Raw genomic sequence first — 18,948 nt, forward strand, 5'->3', positions numbered from 1 at the left:
ATGAGACTTGCCTGGGTCTTTCAGTATGACAATGATCCCAAACACACAGCCAGGGCAAGAAAGGAGTGGCTTCTTAAGAAGCATTTCAAGGTCCTGGAGTGGCCTAGCCAGTCTCCAGATCTCAACCCCATAAAAATCTGTGGAGGGAGTTGAAAGTCCGTATTGCCCAACGACAGTCCCAAAACATCACTGCTCTAGAGGAGATCTGCATGGAGGAATGGGCCAAAATACCAGCAACAGTGTGTGAAAAGCTTGTGAAGAGTTACAGAAAACGTTTGGCCTCCGTTATTGCCAACAAAGGGTACATAACAAAGTATTGAGATGAACTTTTGGTATTGACCAAATACTTATTTTCCATCATGATTTGCAAAAAATTCTTTAAAAATCAAACAATGTGATTTTCTGGGTTTTTTTCCCCACATTCTGTCTCTCATGGTTGAAGTTTACCCATGTTAACAATTACAGGCCTGTCTAATATTTTCAAGTGGGAGAACTTGCACAATTAGTGGTTGACTAAATACTTATTTTCCCCAGTGTATGTACAGTATGTTGAATGTATATATCTGTCTTGTGTCTTATCTTTCCATTCCAACAATAATTTACAGAAAAATATGGCATATTTTAGAAATGGTTTGAATTGCAATTAGTTACGATTTATTCATTTTTAACCTGTGATTAACTTGATTTAAAAATCTTAATCGTTTGACTGCCCTAGTTTAATTCATTTTAACTAGGGTGGCTTGCAGAAAATGAGCAGTCCTCCTAGTTCAAATTGATTAGACCAGTACTTCTCAAATAGCAGGGCGCAGAGCGATGACGGGGGTGGCGCATGTGATCTCGGGGAACATACTTTTTTGCCGTACTAGAGTAAAGTCTAATTGCGCATCCACTCAGTGGGTGGCAGTGGCGCTCTCATTTTCAGAGTGTGCACAGTATTTTTTGAACCAAACAAGAGCACACAGCAAAGAGCATTCGACGTATGAAGAGCTAAGATGAGGAAATATAACAAAATGTATGTTGCGTTTGGCTTTTGGCTTTGACTTTTAAAACAGTGGGAGACAAGTAAAGACCAGTTTGTTTACTGTGTCTAAAAAATGTTTGCAGCGGGCAGCAGGAAGCCAAATCAATTAAGATGTCACTTAGACATTAGACCCCAGTTACATTGATAAGCCACTTGAGTTTTTTTCAGCGAAAACATGCCAAATATTGCCAACAATTGTCCCGCTTTCTCAGTGTTTGATCAGTAAACCAGCAAGCACTGTTAGCATCATATAAGGTGCCATACAAAGTCGCTCAGTGCAAAATATTCCCACACCATAGCAAAGGAGGTGATACTTCCCCTCTGTCCAATGACAGTGTCATTTTTGTTTAATTAATTTTGGGGGCGGGGGGTTTCAGTCAAATTGTTAGGCATATTTCCCTCATAAGTTAATGTTAATAATCAATTTGAATGTATTAATATGTATTGATTTTATTAAATATTATTTTTCAGTATCAAATGGTCAAAAAATGTACCTTGAGTATATTTTTACAGTTTGGATGTGACTTGTATTTGTTTAGGGTTAGTTAAAAAGTCTTTAATGTTACAAATAAAACAATGTTGATAAGGTTATACTTTATTGTAAATTGATAAATATTACGCTTTTTTATTATTTAATATAAAAATGGATGCAATGTTATGCAGATGTGTGCTTATAATAATAATAATAATAATATTTTTAAGACAAATGGTACTATTTACAGTGGCGGTAGAGAGTTGGCTGGTGCAAACGTTTTCGTCTTTCTGGGTGGGTAACAGAAAATAATTGAGAACCACTGGATTAGATGTCTCGCACCATCAATGGCGGCAAATTAATTGACTTATTTTCTCCCATTGACGGCAATATACAACCTATCTATTCTCTACTGCAGTCAACAACATGTGTTACTTTTAAATATTTAGAAATGCTGTTCTACACTGTGACTGTTTTGATTTTCGTTGGTTTGTGGTGTCGGCAATTGGGCCAAGCCAACTTTTTCAGAGTGGTGAAGAAACTGTAGCTTCAACAGTTTGGGAAAGTTTTACTTATGTTAAATTAGTGCAGCGAGACACTAAGTGGACTTTGTGTTGTGTTGATGACGATTGGGTTGTTGGTGTAATTACTTGGCTTAGCGCAAAAGGCGGTTCTACTATCAAAAGTCAAATTGTTATATAGTAAGCATAGCTTTTTTTCCCCTGAATATTAAAAAACAGTAGAGACGGAAAGTTAAATAAGGAAAAATACATTTGTTACTGGATTGTGCACACTGTCATAACTGGCAATGTGGCTGTGCTTAGGATGAGCCTATCATATTCCTACTCAAATTGAAATCAACACAACTGCCACTTTTTAAGGTGCCTCTGATTAACCCTTAATCAAGTTCAGATGTTCAAGCAGCCTGTTCCAGACTTTTTTGAACTTTCTAGCAGAAGCCAGGATGTTTTGTGCCAACACCGGCTACTATTTAGAGCAATTCGCGATTTTAGCTCATGATTCTACCTTAAGTAAGTCAGTTCCAGCTGAAGAAAAACAGCCCCCAAAGCATGATGCTGACACCACCATCATGTTTAACTTTAGGTATGATGTTTCTTTGTAGATGAGTGATGTGCTGCGTTTTGGGACAATGGCCAACATTTCAACCTCGGTATTATCAGACCATAACTCATTTTCCCCACATGAATATAGGAGCATTTAAGTTTAGAGAAAGCCGTTCTACTATCTGTAATCATTCACCAGGCTTTGCCCCAAACAGAGTTTGTTTGGATTTTTGCGGGGTGGGGATCCCCCATTTATTATCCTGACAATGGGGGTGCACTGACTTTATTGAAAGGTTTCTTCAAACATTTGGGAAAGGCTTTCTTACTACATCGGGATGCCTTTCTTCATTTCCTTGACTGACCTTAACACGTTTCCCTCTCTCTTGTTGTTCTTCTGTTATTTCAGGCATGACCGGCAACTACCTTCTAACTAACCCCCTACTCCGCACCCACGACACTAACCCTTATAACAACCTGCTGGCAGAGACGGTGGTGTGCAACACGCCCTCTCCACCAACCTTTCACTCTCCAGGTGTGCACCTACGCCGTCTGCCTGTGCTCTCTCTTTGTTTTCATGTTAACATGTTGGGAGGTGTCTGTGAGAAGATGAAAAGAGAAGTTTATCATAATTACAGCCAGAAGACAGAATTTACTTGAATTTAATCATGTAAAATTATTAACTCAACATACTGTTTATATACTGTATGTCTATAATAATTACAATATGTATGTGTTCAGTTAACTATAATGTGTTTTTTTTTAAACTCCGTTCAAATATGGTTATCCAGGTCCACAACTATTTTTTTTAAATTATTGAATGGGTATTAAATCAGATTAGACATCCTTAAAAGTGGAAATAATTCATATTAAGAAATGTACCCAAATTACAAATTTTTTATGGGAAAAAAAATAGACAAAAAATGGAAGATAATAAAAGAAGTCATCATTTTTTACAACGGAAAACAGAAAACCATTATGTCTGAATGTCTAAATTTCCACAGTATTTCAAGGTAATCCACAAGGATCTTTAAAGTAGGGCTGCCACCAACGATGACTTTTATAATCGATTAATCGGATAAATGTCTTCTTTTTTTCAATTCCAAAACCTTCACAATTTAACTTGATGTTGTTTTAGGCATGTAAATGAATGACTATTTTTTTAGAAAATGATATTTTAGTACTGCTTCCTTACTTAACTGTAGTTTATAACTGTACTGTTTTAACTACATAAAACTTGTTAACATTTTTAAATTTAATTTTTTAATTTTTAAACAAACCAAACAACAACATCGAATAAGTAGGAGGCAGACTGTAATGAATCGGTTTTCTTGATGAAACAGTTGTTCCTAAATACAATCCGAATCCAATTTCAAAGCACACTGCCTTTTATGACAATTTACAGTTTGAATTGGAGTTTTTGTTGAAAGGGGACTCTAAGCTGTTGTATGAATTTATTTATGCGTGTGGTTTCTTTACAAAAAGCTAATGATACAACTTTACTATATAACAATACTTCAAGTGCTAATATGCTTCTCCAAAACACAATACAAACGGACACTTAAGACACGGATTAGCATAATCGCTAACTATCGTAGGGCTCCATACTAAGTAGTAACGTCTCATCAACAAAGAATACAAACAATACAACTGGCTTCATTTACTCACCTATGATGGAGGCACACTTGATCTAACAACACACACGACTCAAGACAATCTAGCTAACTAAACCTGAGTGTGGTAGTGACCACTCTCTCTCTTGCTCTAATCACTGGCATGCCCGCGCAGCTTCACCTTATACAGAAAGCTGCCGGAAAAAGTCGAATTTCAAATTCGTTGGCAACTAATTTATTTTAATCGATTAGTTGTTTCAGCCTTACTTTAAAGTATCCTAAATGTAAACAAAATATGCATAGTAGATAGGCTGATTAAACACTAATTTGTCTATAGGTGTGTTTGTGAGTGAATGGTAGTTTGTCTATATGTGACCTACGATTGATAGTTAGCTGGAATTAGGGTTCAGTACCCGTGCGACCCACGTGAGATGAAGCAGCACAGAAGATGAATGAATGAATTCATTTTTATGGATGGTTTTTCCCTTGTTATTTTGCTGCTAATACACATTTGATTCAGCCTGTTGCACTAAAAAGAAAAGCCGTTTACATCTTTCGTACATGTTTCTGTGTTTCAAGTTTGGCGCACAGCATCAAGTTAACAACAGACACGTTCAAGATAAAAGCTAAGGCCAGCCTTTGTGCTGAGCTAAAGAACTGCCACCTTCTTGTAAAACAAAGCCTTTGCCCGCGGGAATAAGGCACTAACGGCTCAGTCCGCCGCTCGTTAGTGGTGCAAAAGTGGTGAGCAAAATGCTGGAAAATCTCATTTTCCTGTATTGAAATTCAGGACCAATGCAACGTCTTCGGCGCTCACGCTGGGACTAAAAGTTAACAGCGCGATACAACACGTTGGCCATTGTACGTGTCCTGAAGACAAAGCCCAACATACATTAACATTTGACTTAGGCTACGTCTAGACTAGGATGGATAATGGCCTTAAATGTGTAATTAGTTGGACTATACGGCATGTCGGGATTAGTTGTTGGATGGATAACGTAGGCGGGTAATATTATCCGGTGCTTAATATGGACTGCTGTCTCAGTACAACAATCGGATACTAAGGAAGTGACGTCGTGCCGTTGCCAGTTTTAGTGCGGCATGATGGCACACGTAAACAATGGAGGCGGACGATCACGACGTAACATTCCTGCTCCCCTTTTTTTTTTCCTCACATTTTTCTTGAACCTTCAAACTACATCTCAATAATAAGCTTCAATTCAATGCCCATTTGTTGCCCTCCCATCGCAGATGACGCGGAGATGAGCGTTTTTTCACAGAGCTCATCTCCTGCGTAGTCTCCAATCAGCCAGCTGTGGAGCTGGCCCCTCCCAACTCAATGCCGACCGAACATGATTATGTAAAAATGCGTAGAGGAAATTTAAACCCCGAAAAGTGAACTGCGAGGTACCCCCAGTCAAAGAGCGATTCCATGACATTTCTGCCTGTCAAAACTGTCGCCACTTCCGGGATCGCCACTGTTATGCACAAGCACTCCTGGTTGTGGCTTCCGAGAAATATACGCAGCACCACACCATATGCTTCTATTTGTCATTTTCCAAGTGGTGAGAGCACAACTTAGCATCCCATTGTAACATCCCAAGTAACGATGTCAGGCTTTCATTTTTTTTCCCTAAAGATTTATTTCAATCACAACTCGTTCTATGGCGTTCACGAAAAAAACAATGATCACAGAATAATGACAGTCTAGATCAGTGGTTCTTAACCTGTGTAAAGGTACCGAACCCCACAAGTTTCACATGTGGATTGACCGAACCCTTCGGAATTAGATAATAAAGTTTTTTTGTTTTCAAATATAAGACTGATATATCGAATATAGCAAGCCAATAATTTCGCAAATCCCTGTTCAAAATTATTCAAAATTAAAAACAGGTGAAAATTTGAGACCATGCTGCCCATTGGTCTGTTGTATTCCCCTCATATCAAGTGCGAGTCAACCTTCCATTGGGCAAACCAGTTCCTCCTCCCATCAGATCGAAGACTAGCAGTTAAAAGAAATTGATTAATGGTTACCCCTTTTTCAATCCAAACTCAAAACTCATCTTTTCAGACTCGCCTGTCAATAAATATCCCTAATTTCTTTGTGCTTTAGTTTTCTGCTACTTATTTTTTATCTATTTGTATTTCTTGTTTTTACATCTCTTTAGTATTTTAAATTTGCCCTAAATGTTCTATACAGTACTTTATTATTTTTACTGTTTTCAATCTTTAATTTGTTTAAATGTTTTTCTTCCAATGATTGCACGGCGACCTTGAGTGCCAGAAAGGCGCCTTCAAATAAAATGTATTATAATTATTATTGTTATTATTAAGCCTGTAAACCGGGAGTAAACCAGTCAAAAACCTGGTCTAAAAAGCTGCTTTTTCTCCCTTAGACTTACTCACCGAACCCCTGGGGTTCGATCACCCCCAGGTTAAGAACCACTGGTCTAGATGGTGTAGTAATTTCGAAATTTGCCACCGGTGAGTAATGAGTTTCCAGTTCAGAGGTAAACCGCTTGTGCGATGACGTAACATATGAGGCTGCCCCTTTCTACGAATGCGTAGTTTGCGCAAATGCAGGCGTACCTTTCAGAAGCGGGGGGGGGGGGCTTAAACGCACCTTAAACGTAAGTGTGGACAGGTATAAATATAGTTGGCAAAATACCCTGGGAGAAAATAATCTGTTCTTGTGCAGACGTTGCCTCATTGGCTGCCACTGACATCAATATGCATTTAATCCATCTGAATTCAGATTCTTAACATGTTGTATGACTTGGGTATTCGCAATGCCCCTTTAAAAGCATGTCAAAAGGTGTGGCATAACTCATTTGGTAAGCGTTTTTCCCTGATGCTGTGCGGCACTGATCTCCGGTCAGTGACGAGAAATGCTTTGCAACGCTTATCTTTTATTTAGTCGATGTTTACTTGTGTCTGCAGTGACCTAATTCCAAGCTTGCGGAGCCCAAGGATGAAAAAAAGCCAATCAAAGGGAAGAAAAGTAGTGCGTGATGCCGCGCGGGCACACGGTCGTAGCCCTCAGATATTCGGTTCCATTTGATGATAAAAGAGAATGAAAAAAGGCAAACAGCGCTGTGATGAAAGCCCAACTTTGTAACAAATAGAGGATTCAACACTGTTTACATTCGTCCACTGATAGGTCATATTTTTTGCTACGCAATGAAGTCCAAAAGATCAGCAACTTAGTTTAACATAATCTAAAATGTAGTACTTGTCCAGTCAGAGAACCGTCTTTGAACAACATTAGCACCTCTGCCTCACAGTATTGAGAAAAACAATTCAAGCCTGGGGTCCTCTGTGGGTTTCCTCCAGGTACTCTGGTTTCCTCCCACATCTCAAAAACGTGTGGTAGGCTGCTTGAACACACCCAATTGTCGGTAGGTGTGAGTGTGTGCGTAAATGGTTGTCTCATTGTGCTCTGCGATTGGTTGGCAACCAACTCAGGGTGTGCCCCACCTACTGCCCGTAGTTACCATAATTTTCGGACTATAAGGCGCACTATAAACCGCCACCCACCAAATTTGACACGAAAACTGCATTTGTTCATCGATAAACCGCACCGGACTATAAGCCGCAGCTGTCTTCACTGTATTATGGGATATTTACACCAAAACATATTAACCAGTAACACTTTATTTGACAGCGGGGTCATAAAACTGTCATCAGACTATCATAATTATGACATGACACTGTCATGAGCATTAATGAATGCTTATGACAGATATCATTTAGTGTCATCCGGCAAATTGTCTCACTTTTTAATGGATGTAAAAGATCCGAGCTGGACATAAATGGACTTTGCTGGATGACATTTAATGACATCAGTCATAAGCATCCAGTAATGACCATGACAGTGTCATGTCATAATTATGACGGTCTTATGACAGTCTTATAATGCCGCTGTCAATAAGGTGTTACCTAGTAAACCACATAAATCAACAAATATACAATGGGCTATAAGTCGCAGGATTCAAAATGAGGGGAAAAAGAAGCGTCATATAATCCCCAAATCACGGGTAGCTGGGATAGGTCCAGCACCCTCATGAGGATACAGTAAGATTAGGTTCATACCGCAGGTCTTAATTCACGAATCCGATTTTTCCGTGTTTTTCCGACTCGAGTGAGGCATTAACTTGACGGTCTGAATGGGAAAAGTCGCATAAATTTTTCCAGAATGCAGCTGCAGTCTGAACTCTCAATTGCCCAGATCGGAATTCATGCAGCAATAGCTTACCACACGTAACACGTCACCTTTGCTCATTAATATTCATGGCGTTAGCAACGCGTTTGTCCCTCATGCTCGATAAATGTAAATAGTGTACGAACCAGATGTTTACTGAGCTAAACCTACCAATTCTGTCCGAAAATGATGTCCCTGGTGCCAAATTCACTGGTAAAGATGTGGAAGTACATAGAAATGTTCAGTTAAAGAGATGGCATGAGTTTCGAGGGCTGAAAAAGGCGGGGAAAAGAGCTGACCTGATCCAGAGGTAGCTTTTTTATCGACACCTTTTTCTTCTGTGCATTGCCTTACGCCACTGACAATGACATTCTCCTGTTTCAACAAGCTGTCCTTTACCACCATATGCCCTGGGTTTCTTATATATTATATCCTCTGGTTTTCTTACGCCTGACCGTTCTTGGGAGTAATTTATATTGCTGTGTTTGTGTAGCGATCACAAATGCTGCTCATTGACAGCCAACAAACACTTTAGATTTTTTCATTAATAGCAAATCTTAATTCTAATAATTTATTGACAGTTCCCCCTTGCTAAGGTTGCTTCTTTACAACAGAAAACGTAAAGCTGTCAAATCTAGAGCCTACCTGTTGGCATGAATAGGCTTACTACTAAGCGACCAAGGCCAAACATGGCAAATTTGTTTAAATATCCGCACTTTATAAAAATAGGCCTACATGACTGTTGTGATATATAAATAAAATTTTAAAAATGTTCAGGTCATTCATTGTCAGACCGAAGCAGCATAGCAAAACGCCATTCTAAAAAATGAGTAAAAATTAGGGCTGTCGAAAAGCTTAAAAATTAATTAATCGTAATTAATCGCTATTCAAACCATCTATAAAATATGCCATATTTTTCTGTAAATTATTGTTGGAATGTAAAGATAAGACACAAGATGGATATATACATTCAACATACGGTACATAAGTACTGTATTTGTTTATTATAACAATAAATCAACAAGATGGCATTAACATTACTAACATTCTGTTAAAGCAATCCGTGGATAGAAAGACTTGTAGTTCTTAAAAGATAAATGTTAGTACAAGTTATAGAAATGTTATATTAAAATCCCTCTTCATGTTTTCGTTTTAATAAAATTAATTGTAAAATGTTCAATCAAAAAATAAACTAGTAGCCCGCCGTTGTTGATGTCAATAATTACAAAATGCTAATGGGTCCTGAAGCCCATAAAATCAGTCGCACCCAAGCGCCAGCAAAGGGCGACAAAACTCCAAAAAACACAAGTAACAAGTGTACATTGCACTGTTCTGTCATTTTAATCTGTTTGAGCGGGGCATGTGCGTTAACTGCGTCAAATATTTTAAAGTGATTAATTTTAAAAGTTAATTACCGCCCGTTAACGTGATAATTTTGACAGCCCTAGTAAAAATATCAAAATCGCTTACCTTTTTAGGGCAGGCAATGGATCAGTATGGTCATCTGTAGGACCACGGCCACCAACAAAATGTTTACTGCATACGAAGTTGAATGGCTTCACCTTGCTGGCGTTAAACTGGTCTTTTGATCCATTGTTCACATTTTTTCCCTCTAAGTTTTTAGCTTCGGAAAACGTATGAAGAAAACATCGTTCATATGTGGACGTTCTTAATGTCTAGAGTCGTTTCTACAAGTTCCATAGACGCAGTGTTTACTCGGCATGTTCTTTTTTGAAAGATTACCTGCAGAAAACAAGCAGTACTAGCATGGGTTGTATGGAGCCTGCTTCTATGTTCACCCCCTTCAGGTTTACGATGGCGACATCACGCAGCCTTGCCATCCAAAAATAGTATTCGTGCGGTACCCTATTATGTCAGCAAAGAGCGAAAGAGACAGGGCGCTACGGTAGCAGTGCAGCTGTGCATTAGCGTTAGCGCGTACCTTGAACGCAACCCGTCCGTATGTGTGTGTGCGTCATTTGTTTTGATGCTCCTGCGCATACGGGTCAGTTTGCTCAGCGCATCTCGGACTGCGAATTAGTGATACTTGAACAGACTCAGTGGACAAAGGCAGTCTGAACGGGCACACCAAAAAAACAGATGTGAAACGAAATCAGAATTGTGCATAAAGACCTGCTGTATGAACCTAGCCTAAGTGGCATGGCAAACGTCTGGATTGATATCAGTTATATAGCTGTGTTGTAAACTTTTTATGTAAGTCTTAGTCATATTTTAGTCATCTAAAAATGTGTTTGTCTTCGTCTAGTTTTTGTTGATGAAAACTCGAGACTAATTTCTTCTAGTTTTAGTGGACGTTTATTAAAATGTTTTCGTCTATAAAATAAAATTGCCAAATTGATGATTACACACACTCAGCAGGAAAACATTATTTTCAATTAATTATAGCCACCTGTACGCCACGAACTGTATGCCGCAATAAGTTGTTGTTGTAAGTTGTTATTTAGAGGATGCTTGCAGTTAGCATTAGCCTTGTGCTAATGTGAGTGCTATGCTAATGCTACGAGTTACATTTAGTGTGTGAAAATCACTCAGCAAAGACTTTTAAAGGCTTAAGCAGCATTTCATATTCTCTCTAACCAAGTAAACAAATCTTACCGTGTGTAAGCCTGCATAGAGACTGGAGACAACACACTGGTATGTTGGGAAGGGGGGTTGGGCGCAGCACTTCACAAGTGATACAACCAGACACTGCTACATGCAGGCTAACTAAACATAAAATGTCACACATTGAACATATGAAGGTAACTATTGTGCATTTTCGTCTCGTCAGACGAAAACTGGTGTTCGTCTCGTTATGTTTTAGTCTCCCAAAAGACGTTTTCAGCTCGTTATTGTCTCGTGATCGTCATTAAAAAAGTGTTTGTTGACGAAATATTTTTGTTATTGTCATCGTTGACAAAAACAACACTGATTGTATGAATTGCTATTGTTGTTTAGTCTGTTTTTTATGCTACATTGATGGGTTTTCTAGGGGCTTAGACATTCATTTTTACGTTTTTGAAAATATAATGAATATTCTGGCTTATTTATTATTATTTTTGCGTATCAAAAATAGCATTTCAGTACTTCTGCCCAGGTTATAGCTGAAAGACAATTTTACAATCATAGTTTTGCCACCAATTAAACTGAAATGAATTAATTTTCATTGTACAGATGTTTCTTATGACAAGGTTTTGCTCCCGTATTGGTTCATGAAAAAACCTACCTTACCAAATCAAGTGATCAATTTGACATCTATAGTTTTTTACATGCATTTTAAATATTTTTTGACAACTGCGACATATTAAAATATTGCCTGCAATTGACAGTGGTTGATGTCCAAACGAAAACTGTGAGACCTGGCTGTGCATGATCGTTTATTGTCAATGGTAGCCAAGGAGGATATATCTCAGGATATCCAAACCAAACTCAGGTGAATTGTAATTTTCATTACAGTAACGGTAGCTTCAAGTAACGGTTCTACTATGTCATCCATCACCAACCCATCCTAAAGCAATAGGATAGTCATAAATACTGTACAGCTAGGTTATCGTATGTGTTTTATTAAATTACATTTCAACAGAAACTGTTGATTGAGATGAAACAATTCTACATGCTAGCTGTGAAATGCTCTTGCCCCTAGAGGAGCATTAGCCACATTTACGGCCCTATTTATGAGTCGATCGAAAAGCAATCCAACATATGGAGAGCAGTTTTCCAAGAAACCCAACATACGGATTCCCGAGTAAGAACGTCGCGGCGGGAGATGCGAGCTTCTCTTCACATTTGGCCTGCTGTAATCGTTACATTTAGCGCCCTAGGGGAAAAAAAGTCAGATCGTCATGTCTTATGAGTGTATTAATGCTAAGTAATGCTCGGCAGATGTTCCTCCCTGCGCCGTACGAGCATTGTGAACATCCTGGATGAATTTTCCCCTGGAAGAATTCCCAGAGTGCAGCTGTCACGCCGATCACTATTTTCAGTTCCCATCATTCCTTGCCACTCCCATCCCACCACCTGCAAAGCTCCCAGTGGGCAACACCTGAAGTTGCATCAATACATGCAAATTTAGGAGACACATCCAATAATCACCTGACCTCTTTTCACCTCATTCTATTTTTTTCCCCAAGAAATCTCTTTCATGTTAGCTAGCTGTCATCCTTTCATATTTCTATTTGAATAGATTTTTTTTACCGTGCAGCTAGCCACCACGAAAATGTCAACCTCGCCTCATGAAATCCTCTGGTGAAATCTAAGTGCATCAAACGAGAGCGAGCGTATCAAGGTTAGTGCGACTGCTCGGGAAAACAAACAGCTGTAACAAAGAAAACACTCAAGCCGCCTTCTCAAGGTTGGAAAAAGTTCTGGAGGAGCTCACTGAATGCCTATGAAGCCTGTCAAATGAAGCCTAGCAGTTTTGGAGCATCAATTGGATTTGTTCTTTTTTTTTTTTTTTAATCTCACATTGCATTATATTTCTTTTTTTTTCTGTTTTAACTTCTTTGCATATATAGGAATTATTTCTTGTTAACAATGACTAATATTTTTGTTATCATTACTAAGGGTATGATTTTATTTATTGCGGAAAACACTCAGGTGACTTGAAGTTCCGCTCTGAGACCTCCAGTTTGGCCAAATTTCAAAATTGTCCTAAATGCATGTGTGATACATCACTGGAAAGCTTAAAATCTCAATTTTCTGGGGGAAGTAAAATTTTGAACAGGAGGGGATTTAAAAAAAAATAAAATAAAATAAACAGCAAAACTCTAACTAGAGGTGATAGCATGAGAGGGCATAATTAAAGATGCCATGATTTTAACGAGATATTATCGTGTACGTCTTTTCGATCTAAAAACTCCATGTAGCATGTATCCACCGAGTACCAAGACACAGCTGTGAATGGCCACAGCCTGATTGTTGGGGGATTTTATGGGTGAAACATGGTAATATAAGTACGACTGTAGAAATCACAGACATCAACGAGTGGTCGAGATTTTCTTTTTCATATATTTACCGTTTTAAACGTTTTTTTGTTTTGTGTTCAATATTCATTTGGATTGCTTATTTATCATCTAAAATATTGGAGAAATGCGACAGTAACAAAAACAATACAATTAAGCGATAGTTATGAGGTAGATATCTGTGACTTACAGACGCTATTTTTTTCATTGTGACGTAATTTGTTTAGAAGTTTAAAATATGCGAGTGAATAATTTTTTTAGGTCTTTTTTTTTTTTTTAACTAAATATTAGACATCAATTCTTACCTTCTTTTTGTGGCTTGGCTGAAACAAAATCGGTTGCACGACATCTGTAAATGGGGGTCTACAGGGTAAAACGGACAAATTAAAATAGTTTGGGGACTTAATGCGCTATGAATCTGCTATGGCAGCATATAGACATGTTATTCTATCAAACACAACAGTTATTTTGGTTTAAAATACAGCAGTTTATTTTAAAGAGGGGTGCAAGAGCAGAAACTGCTTTTTCAGTCTTGTCTGTGTTTTCCGCCTTATATTTTACTAATTTTATACAACATTTATTACACATATACAGGTAGTCCCCAGGTTACGAACGAGTTGCGTTCCTACGCTGGTGACATATCCGGAATATCCGTGAATCTGAAAATAACTATCCAAAAGTATTTGACAGTGGTACCTCGACATACGACTGCTTCGACACAAGATCTTTTCAACATCCAACGTAAACTTTGACTCAACATTTGTTTCTACATCTATTTCTACAAATACTCGAAATACGACAATTTATGACACCAGTTTCAAAATACGCAAAAATTTTCCGTCATACCGTCCCTATGGTCTTAGATATTTTTATGCCCCAAAAGGCTGGGAGAAATCCCTCGCTTGCAGCTGCAAGGCTCAACCCTCCCCCACCGGTTGTTGCTCAGTGTCAGTGAGTCAGCTGTGCTACACGATGGCTGGAAGAGGTGAAACTCCTGAACTTTTTCCCCCCATTGAAGAAAACGAAATCGCTGGTATGGGAATACTTTGGCTACAGAAAGGTTATAGACTGCTGCGGCTTAGAGGAGGGCCAACCGGCTTGTAAAACATGTTTTCAGAGGGTGGCTACTGAGGAAGCAATACCTCCAATATGATTTCGCATGTATACAAAATTAAAGGTTAATAAATACTGTCATGAAAATTTCCTACTAGCTGGAGTTAACTCCTGTGTGTTTAGTGTTTTTTTTCCTCTCTGGCAACTGTCTGTGTTGAGAAAGACTGTGTGTGTAAATGTAAACATGATATTAGTCATACATACGTGCTATTTTTGTTCTGATGGTAATAATGTTGAGCTGTGGGTTTACGCTCACCTAAGACTGCATTTATTTTCATTAGAATATTTATTTTCTATTTAATGTTTTTTAAAATTTATTTTAACTTAAAATTATACATATGTTCCAGTTTGCTAATGTTTTGAAAAATAACAATTCTGTTCAATGGAAAAAACTTTTTTTCTGTAACCCAGGTATCTCAAAGTAACACATTTTAGAGCTGCAATTGCAATACCGTGAAACTGTGATATAAGGTTATCATACCATCAGACTCTCATACCGGCACATGCCTACTTACAATGCATAATTGTTAGTTATATAACTATAGGGATCACGAGGAAAATGATTATTACAACACTACAATTACTGTTTCACTCTGCCAGCCCAGAACTGTAAGCTGTATAAATATGGAGTTGAGAACTCCGAAAGAATGGGTCTGTAAAGTGCTTAAATGTGATAATGGAAAAGGTATAAGAACTCCAAAATGTGTGTGAGTGCATGTGTATGTGTGTCTTATGAAAAGCAAGTGCGAAGTCACGTCAATCAAAAGTAAGGGTTGGGAGGTTGGAATAATTGAAGCTAGCAGTGCTTGCCGCTGAGCCATTTCCTTCACCTGCTGAGTCTAGGATTCAGTCGTCCTTGCTTTTGTCCTCCTCAAAAAGTGTCCAACACACACAAAATTCTCAACAAAGCATTCTATTATCTTCTATTCCAAGGATACAAGTCGACTGAATCCAGAGCGCTTTTCACTTTTTTTCCCTTTTTTTTTTTTTTGTGTTTGATTCGAGTGATTTTGTTGTTTCTGCTGCAATTTTCAAAACTGGCGTCTTTGTTTTCCACTTTTTTGGGGCACATCAGCTGTGCTTAGGCCAGATAACCTGAGCAGACGCACTTGATGTGAGTGGTGGCGAAGTGAGTCATTGCACCGTGCCTGCGCGTGTCGTGCCATGTATGTGTGTTTGTCGTGGAGGGGGGTGCAAAGAGGTGGTGGGCCATCTGTGTTCCACGGCGCTTATTTTATTTTTTCGTATCTTCTTTTAACGGGTGGAATGTTTTATTCATTGTTCATGTTTAACACGCTTGTACTCATCCTTTTCCTTCTCCAGTCTGTCTTTGGCTGCTTTGTGTGCTGCTGTGTTGTTCACCTACTGCTTCCCATGCTATATTGTATGATCCTTTTTGTTTGTTCACTTCTTGCCATCTCTCTTCATGACGCTGATATTGTTCAGGATCAGCTCTCAGGCTACATCCACAAGTAAATACTGTATAGTTAGTTTATGGATGTGTGTGGGTGTTGGGTTGAATGGGTCAGTGTGTATTTAAATATTATTGTGTAAATACTGTATGTTAATGTGTGAGTGTGTGTGGATATATGTACTGTATGCATGTAAGTCTATAATGTGTGTATGTCTGCGCGTGTATTTACTGTTTGCTATATGTACAAATATATTGTATATAGAATATGTATAACACTCTTATGTAAATACAGTGGTTTGTATGTGTACATATGCAAAACTGCAACTTTATGTGTGTGCGCACACGAATATAAGTATATTTATACATTCATTATGTAGTATACTATATTGTGAAGCAAACTATATAACTTCCTTTTTTAATTACTGCTTTATACCTGTTAACATCACAATTATTTTCATATAACTTTTTTTCATTACATTAATTATTTTGTAAAAAAAAAAAAAAAAAATGGTAGAATGCAAAAGCTCAATAGCAATTCCATTTTATTTTACTAGGTGTCATTTTTTTTTTTTTTAAACACTTTTTTTTAATTACAACCAAGTCACTTTTGTTATTGTATGGACTGCATTTTTTTTCATGATATATAATTGAGTCATTCTGTATTTTATTACCGAGCCATCCACAAATGGCAGGCTGAACATTTATTTTTTTTCCCAAGTGTTTTCTTCGTTTTTGGGCGGAGATGTAGTTTTATGTTGGCTCAGTGGAGAGAGCAAGTGTCCTGAGCAATATCAAGTTCATGTGGATGGTGTATATATCAAGTCGGTTTGGGTATAAGGCAGAAAATGTCATCTCATGTGTTCCTTCTGTGGCATTTTTTGCAGGACAGCAGTCTCTGAGCAACAGCAGGGACATCAGCACCATGGACACCCTCCCCCTCAACGGCAACTTCAACAACAGCTACTCCCTGCGAGACGATGACTATGAAGGCGTCGGCGTGCGCGTCCCCCCGCCGGACTTAGGGGGCCTCAACCTAGACGACGCCGCCTTTGAGAAGATGATCATATCTGAGATCGTGCATAATAACCTGCGCCCTCGCGCTGTCCCCAGAAGCCGTGGTGACGCCAAGCGGGACAGGGGCCCGACGCTGGCCCCGCAGACCCGGGTGGCCGGGGACCGGGGCAGCGGGAGCGGCAGCGAGGACGACGCCATCGAGGCAGATCGCGTCGAGGCCTCGTCCCCGCAGAGAGGAAGCGTGCAAGAAGGCCACGCGCCCCTCGAGCTGCTCCTGCACCCCCACCACAAGGAGGCCCTGGAGGCTCCCCTTCTTCCCCAGAGGACTCACTCTCTGCTCTACAGTGCCCAAAAGGCTCCTAGGCAGCTGGAGGGCCAGGTGGAGACCCTGACACCGGGAGAGGACACGAGCAACAACAACAGAGACTCTCTTTACACCAGCATGCCCAACTTGAGGGACTCACCCTCCGCTTCACCGTACCCTACTGAGGAGGAGGAAGAGGACGAGCTCTCCCCATCCACCCGGAGCGAGAGCGAGGACACGTACCATAAAAGCATGCCCGAGCTCGGCGATGCCCCGCCTCTCTCCTATTACCACATAAACCGAGTGCCCAGCGACGGCTGCGTCCCTCCGGCGGCGCCCGCGACCCAAGAGGGGGACGCAGCCGGCGACGGACAGATGCAGATCATCACCAGCCTCTGAACTCAATACTTGAGCGGGGTGAGTTTTTTTGGTTGATGTCAATTGAGCGGCTGAGTCTGGCTCCGCACTCCACACGCGCCACAGGTACCTGGCGCGTTGTTGAGTGAGTAAAGGAATGGATCGGTGACTTTTTCTTTTCACACGGAATTCGTGGACACTCAAAAACTTGTTCTTCTGAGGCCTGAATGTGGACAGTGAACTCCCTGCTGTAGGATTATGGAGGTGCACAGACTTTGGAAAGGATGGGAACGTTTGAATATTCTCTGTCCTGACACAAGACGAGGCTCTTTCTACAGAACTTCAGTTGCTCCACAGTCGTGATTGTAAAGTAATGAAACCACTAATTCAGACTCAGGCCTTATATTTTCTCTATTGCACAATTATCTGTTGTCAAAGTAACAGCTAAAGAATTTATATTTTGGTGTACCACTTGTGTAAAAAGTAGTAAAAAATGTTTTTTAAAAAATCTGGTTAAAAATATGGAAATAAATAATAATGTATACACAAAAAAAAAAAAAGAAACGCAACCATTCAGTAGTTAACCCTCTCTTCCATGTTAATAGGATTCTTCATATAAGGTTAATAAAAAAGGGAAGGAAATGTGCTTATTTCCCTCCCACACTTGACTTGTTGTATGTTCAAATATGTTTTAAAAGAAGAAAAAAATAGTATTGGGAAAGAGATACGAATTCTTACGCTCACGTCTCTTGCTTGTGAAGTGCTTTTTTGCTTTCATGGACAACTATTTGAAGGAAACGTGTCACCAAGACTTTGTTTGCAGACACTTTCTTTTGAAAGTTTGCTTGTTAATTTATTAACGGACGTATTTGATTTTTAAAAAATGCAAAAGATGTTGGGGCACTGGTTAGGTTCATGTCATTTTTTTTTTTTGTAAGGGCCCTTTGTCAGCAGATATTTAATTCAACTCCTGTTTGATATTAAATAAACGTGACTTTTTTTCTTGTTCACAAATGTCCAGCTGTTTTCCTTGGCAGCAAATTCTCTCTTGCGTGTCCAGTTTCTAAATCCTGCCTCTTAAGTGCAAAAACAAAAATACCGGTACATTGAATTTTAAACCTAAGCAGGTTTGTGGGATACTTGAGAAGTTACTGGACCCTCTGTGCTGTAAAAGCTGGTGGCGGTGCTCAATTTTTCTCCAGTCTGTCGGGGATCTGATCTTGCTTCGATCCCCATTGCTTCAATATCAGGTGGTCTTTTCATTGTTTTTTGGACAGCTTGTTTTCTGGTAATTTGGCATTACTAAAGTCCTATGATGCCAAAGTGAAAAGTGCAGCATGATTGATTTACATAATTCTGTGGAGTACGACGTACTGAACCAAAGAGAACCATGTGACATCGCACCTTGATGTTGACC

At 39.3% G+C, this 18,948-nt stretch overlaps 1 protein-coding gene across 9 annotated transcripts in view; it reads left to right on the forward strand.

The window, feature by feature from the left end:
* Positions 1–18,527, forward strand: part of LOC130930261 (adhesion G protein-coupled receptor L2-like) — a 236,617-nt gene extending 218,090 nt beyond the window's left edge. For 3 of the 9 annotated variants that reach the window (XM_057858087.1, XM_057858090.1, XM_057858088.1), the window contains 2 exons: positions 2,964–3,089; positions 16,741–18,527. In XM_057858087.1, the coding sequence (XP_057714070.1) occupies positions 2,964–3,089; positions 16,741–17,573 (959 nt within the window). In that variant the 3' untranslated portion in view covers positions 17,574–18,527. Of the gene's footprint in view, positions 1–2,963; positions 3,090–15,517; positions 15,572–16,740 lie in introns of all 9 variants that reach the window. The other 6 variants (XM_057858091.1, XM_057858092.1, XM_057858094.1 and 3 more) reach the window with 5 other exon arrangements.
* Positions 18,528–18,948: the final 421 nt, after the last annotated feature.

The sequence above is a fragment of the Corythoichthys intestinalis genome, chromosome 14 (genome assembly GCF_030265065.1).
Source record: "Corythoichthys intestinalis isolate RoL2023-P3 chromosome 14, ASM3026506v1, whole genome shotgun sequence".
NCBI classification, from domain to species: Eukaryota; Metazoa; Chordata; class Actinopteri; order Syngnathiformes; family Syngnathidae; genus Corythoichthys; species Corythoichthys intestinalis.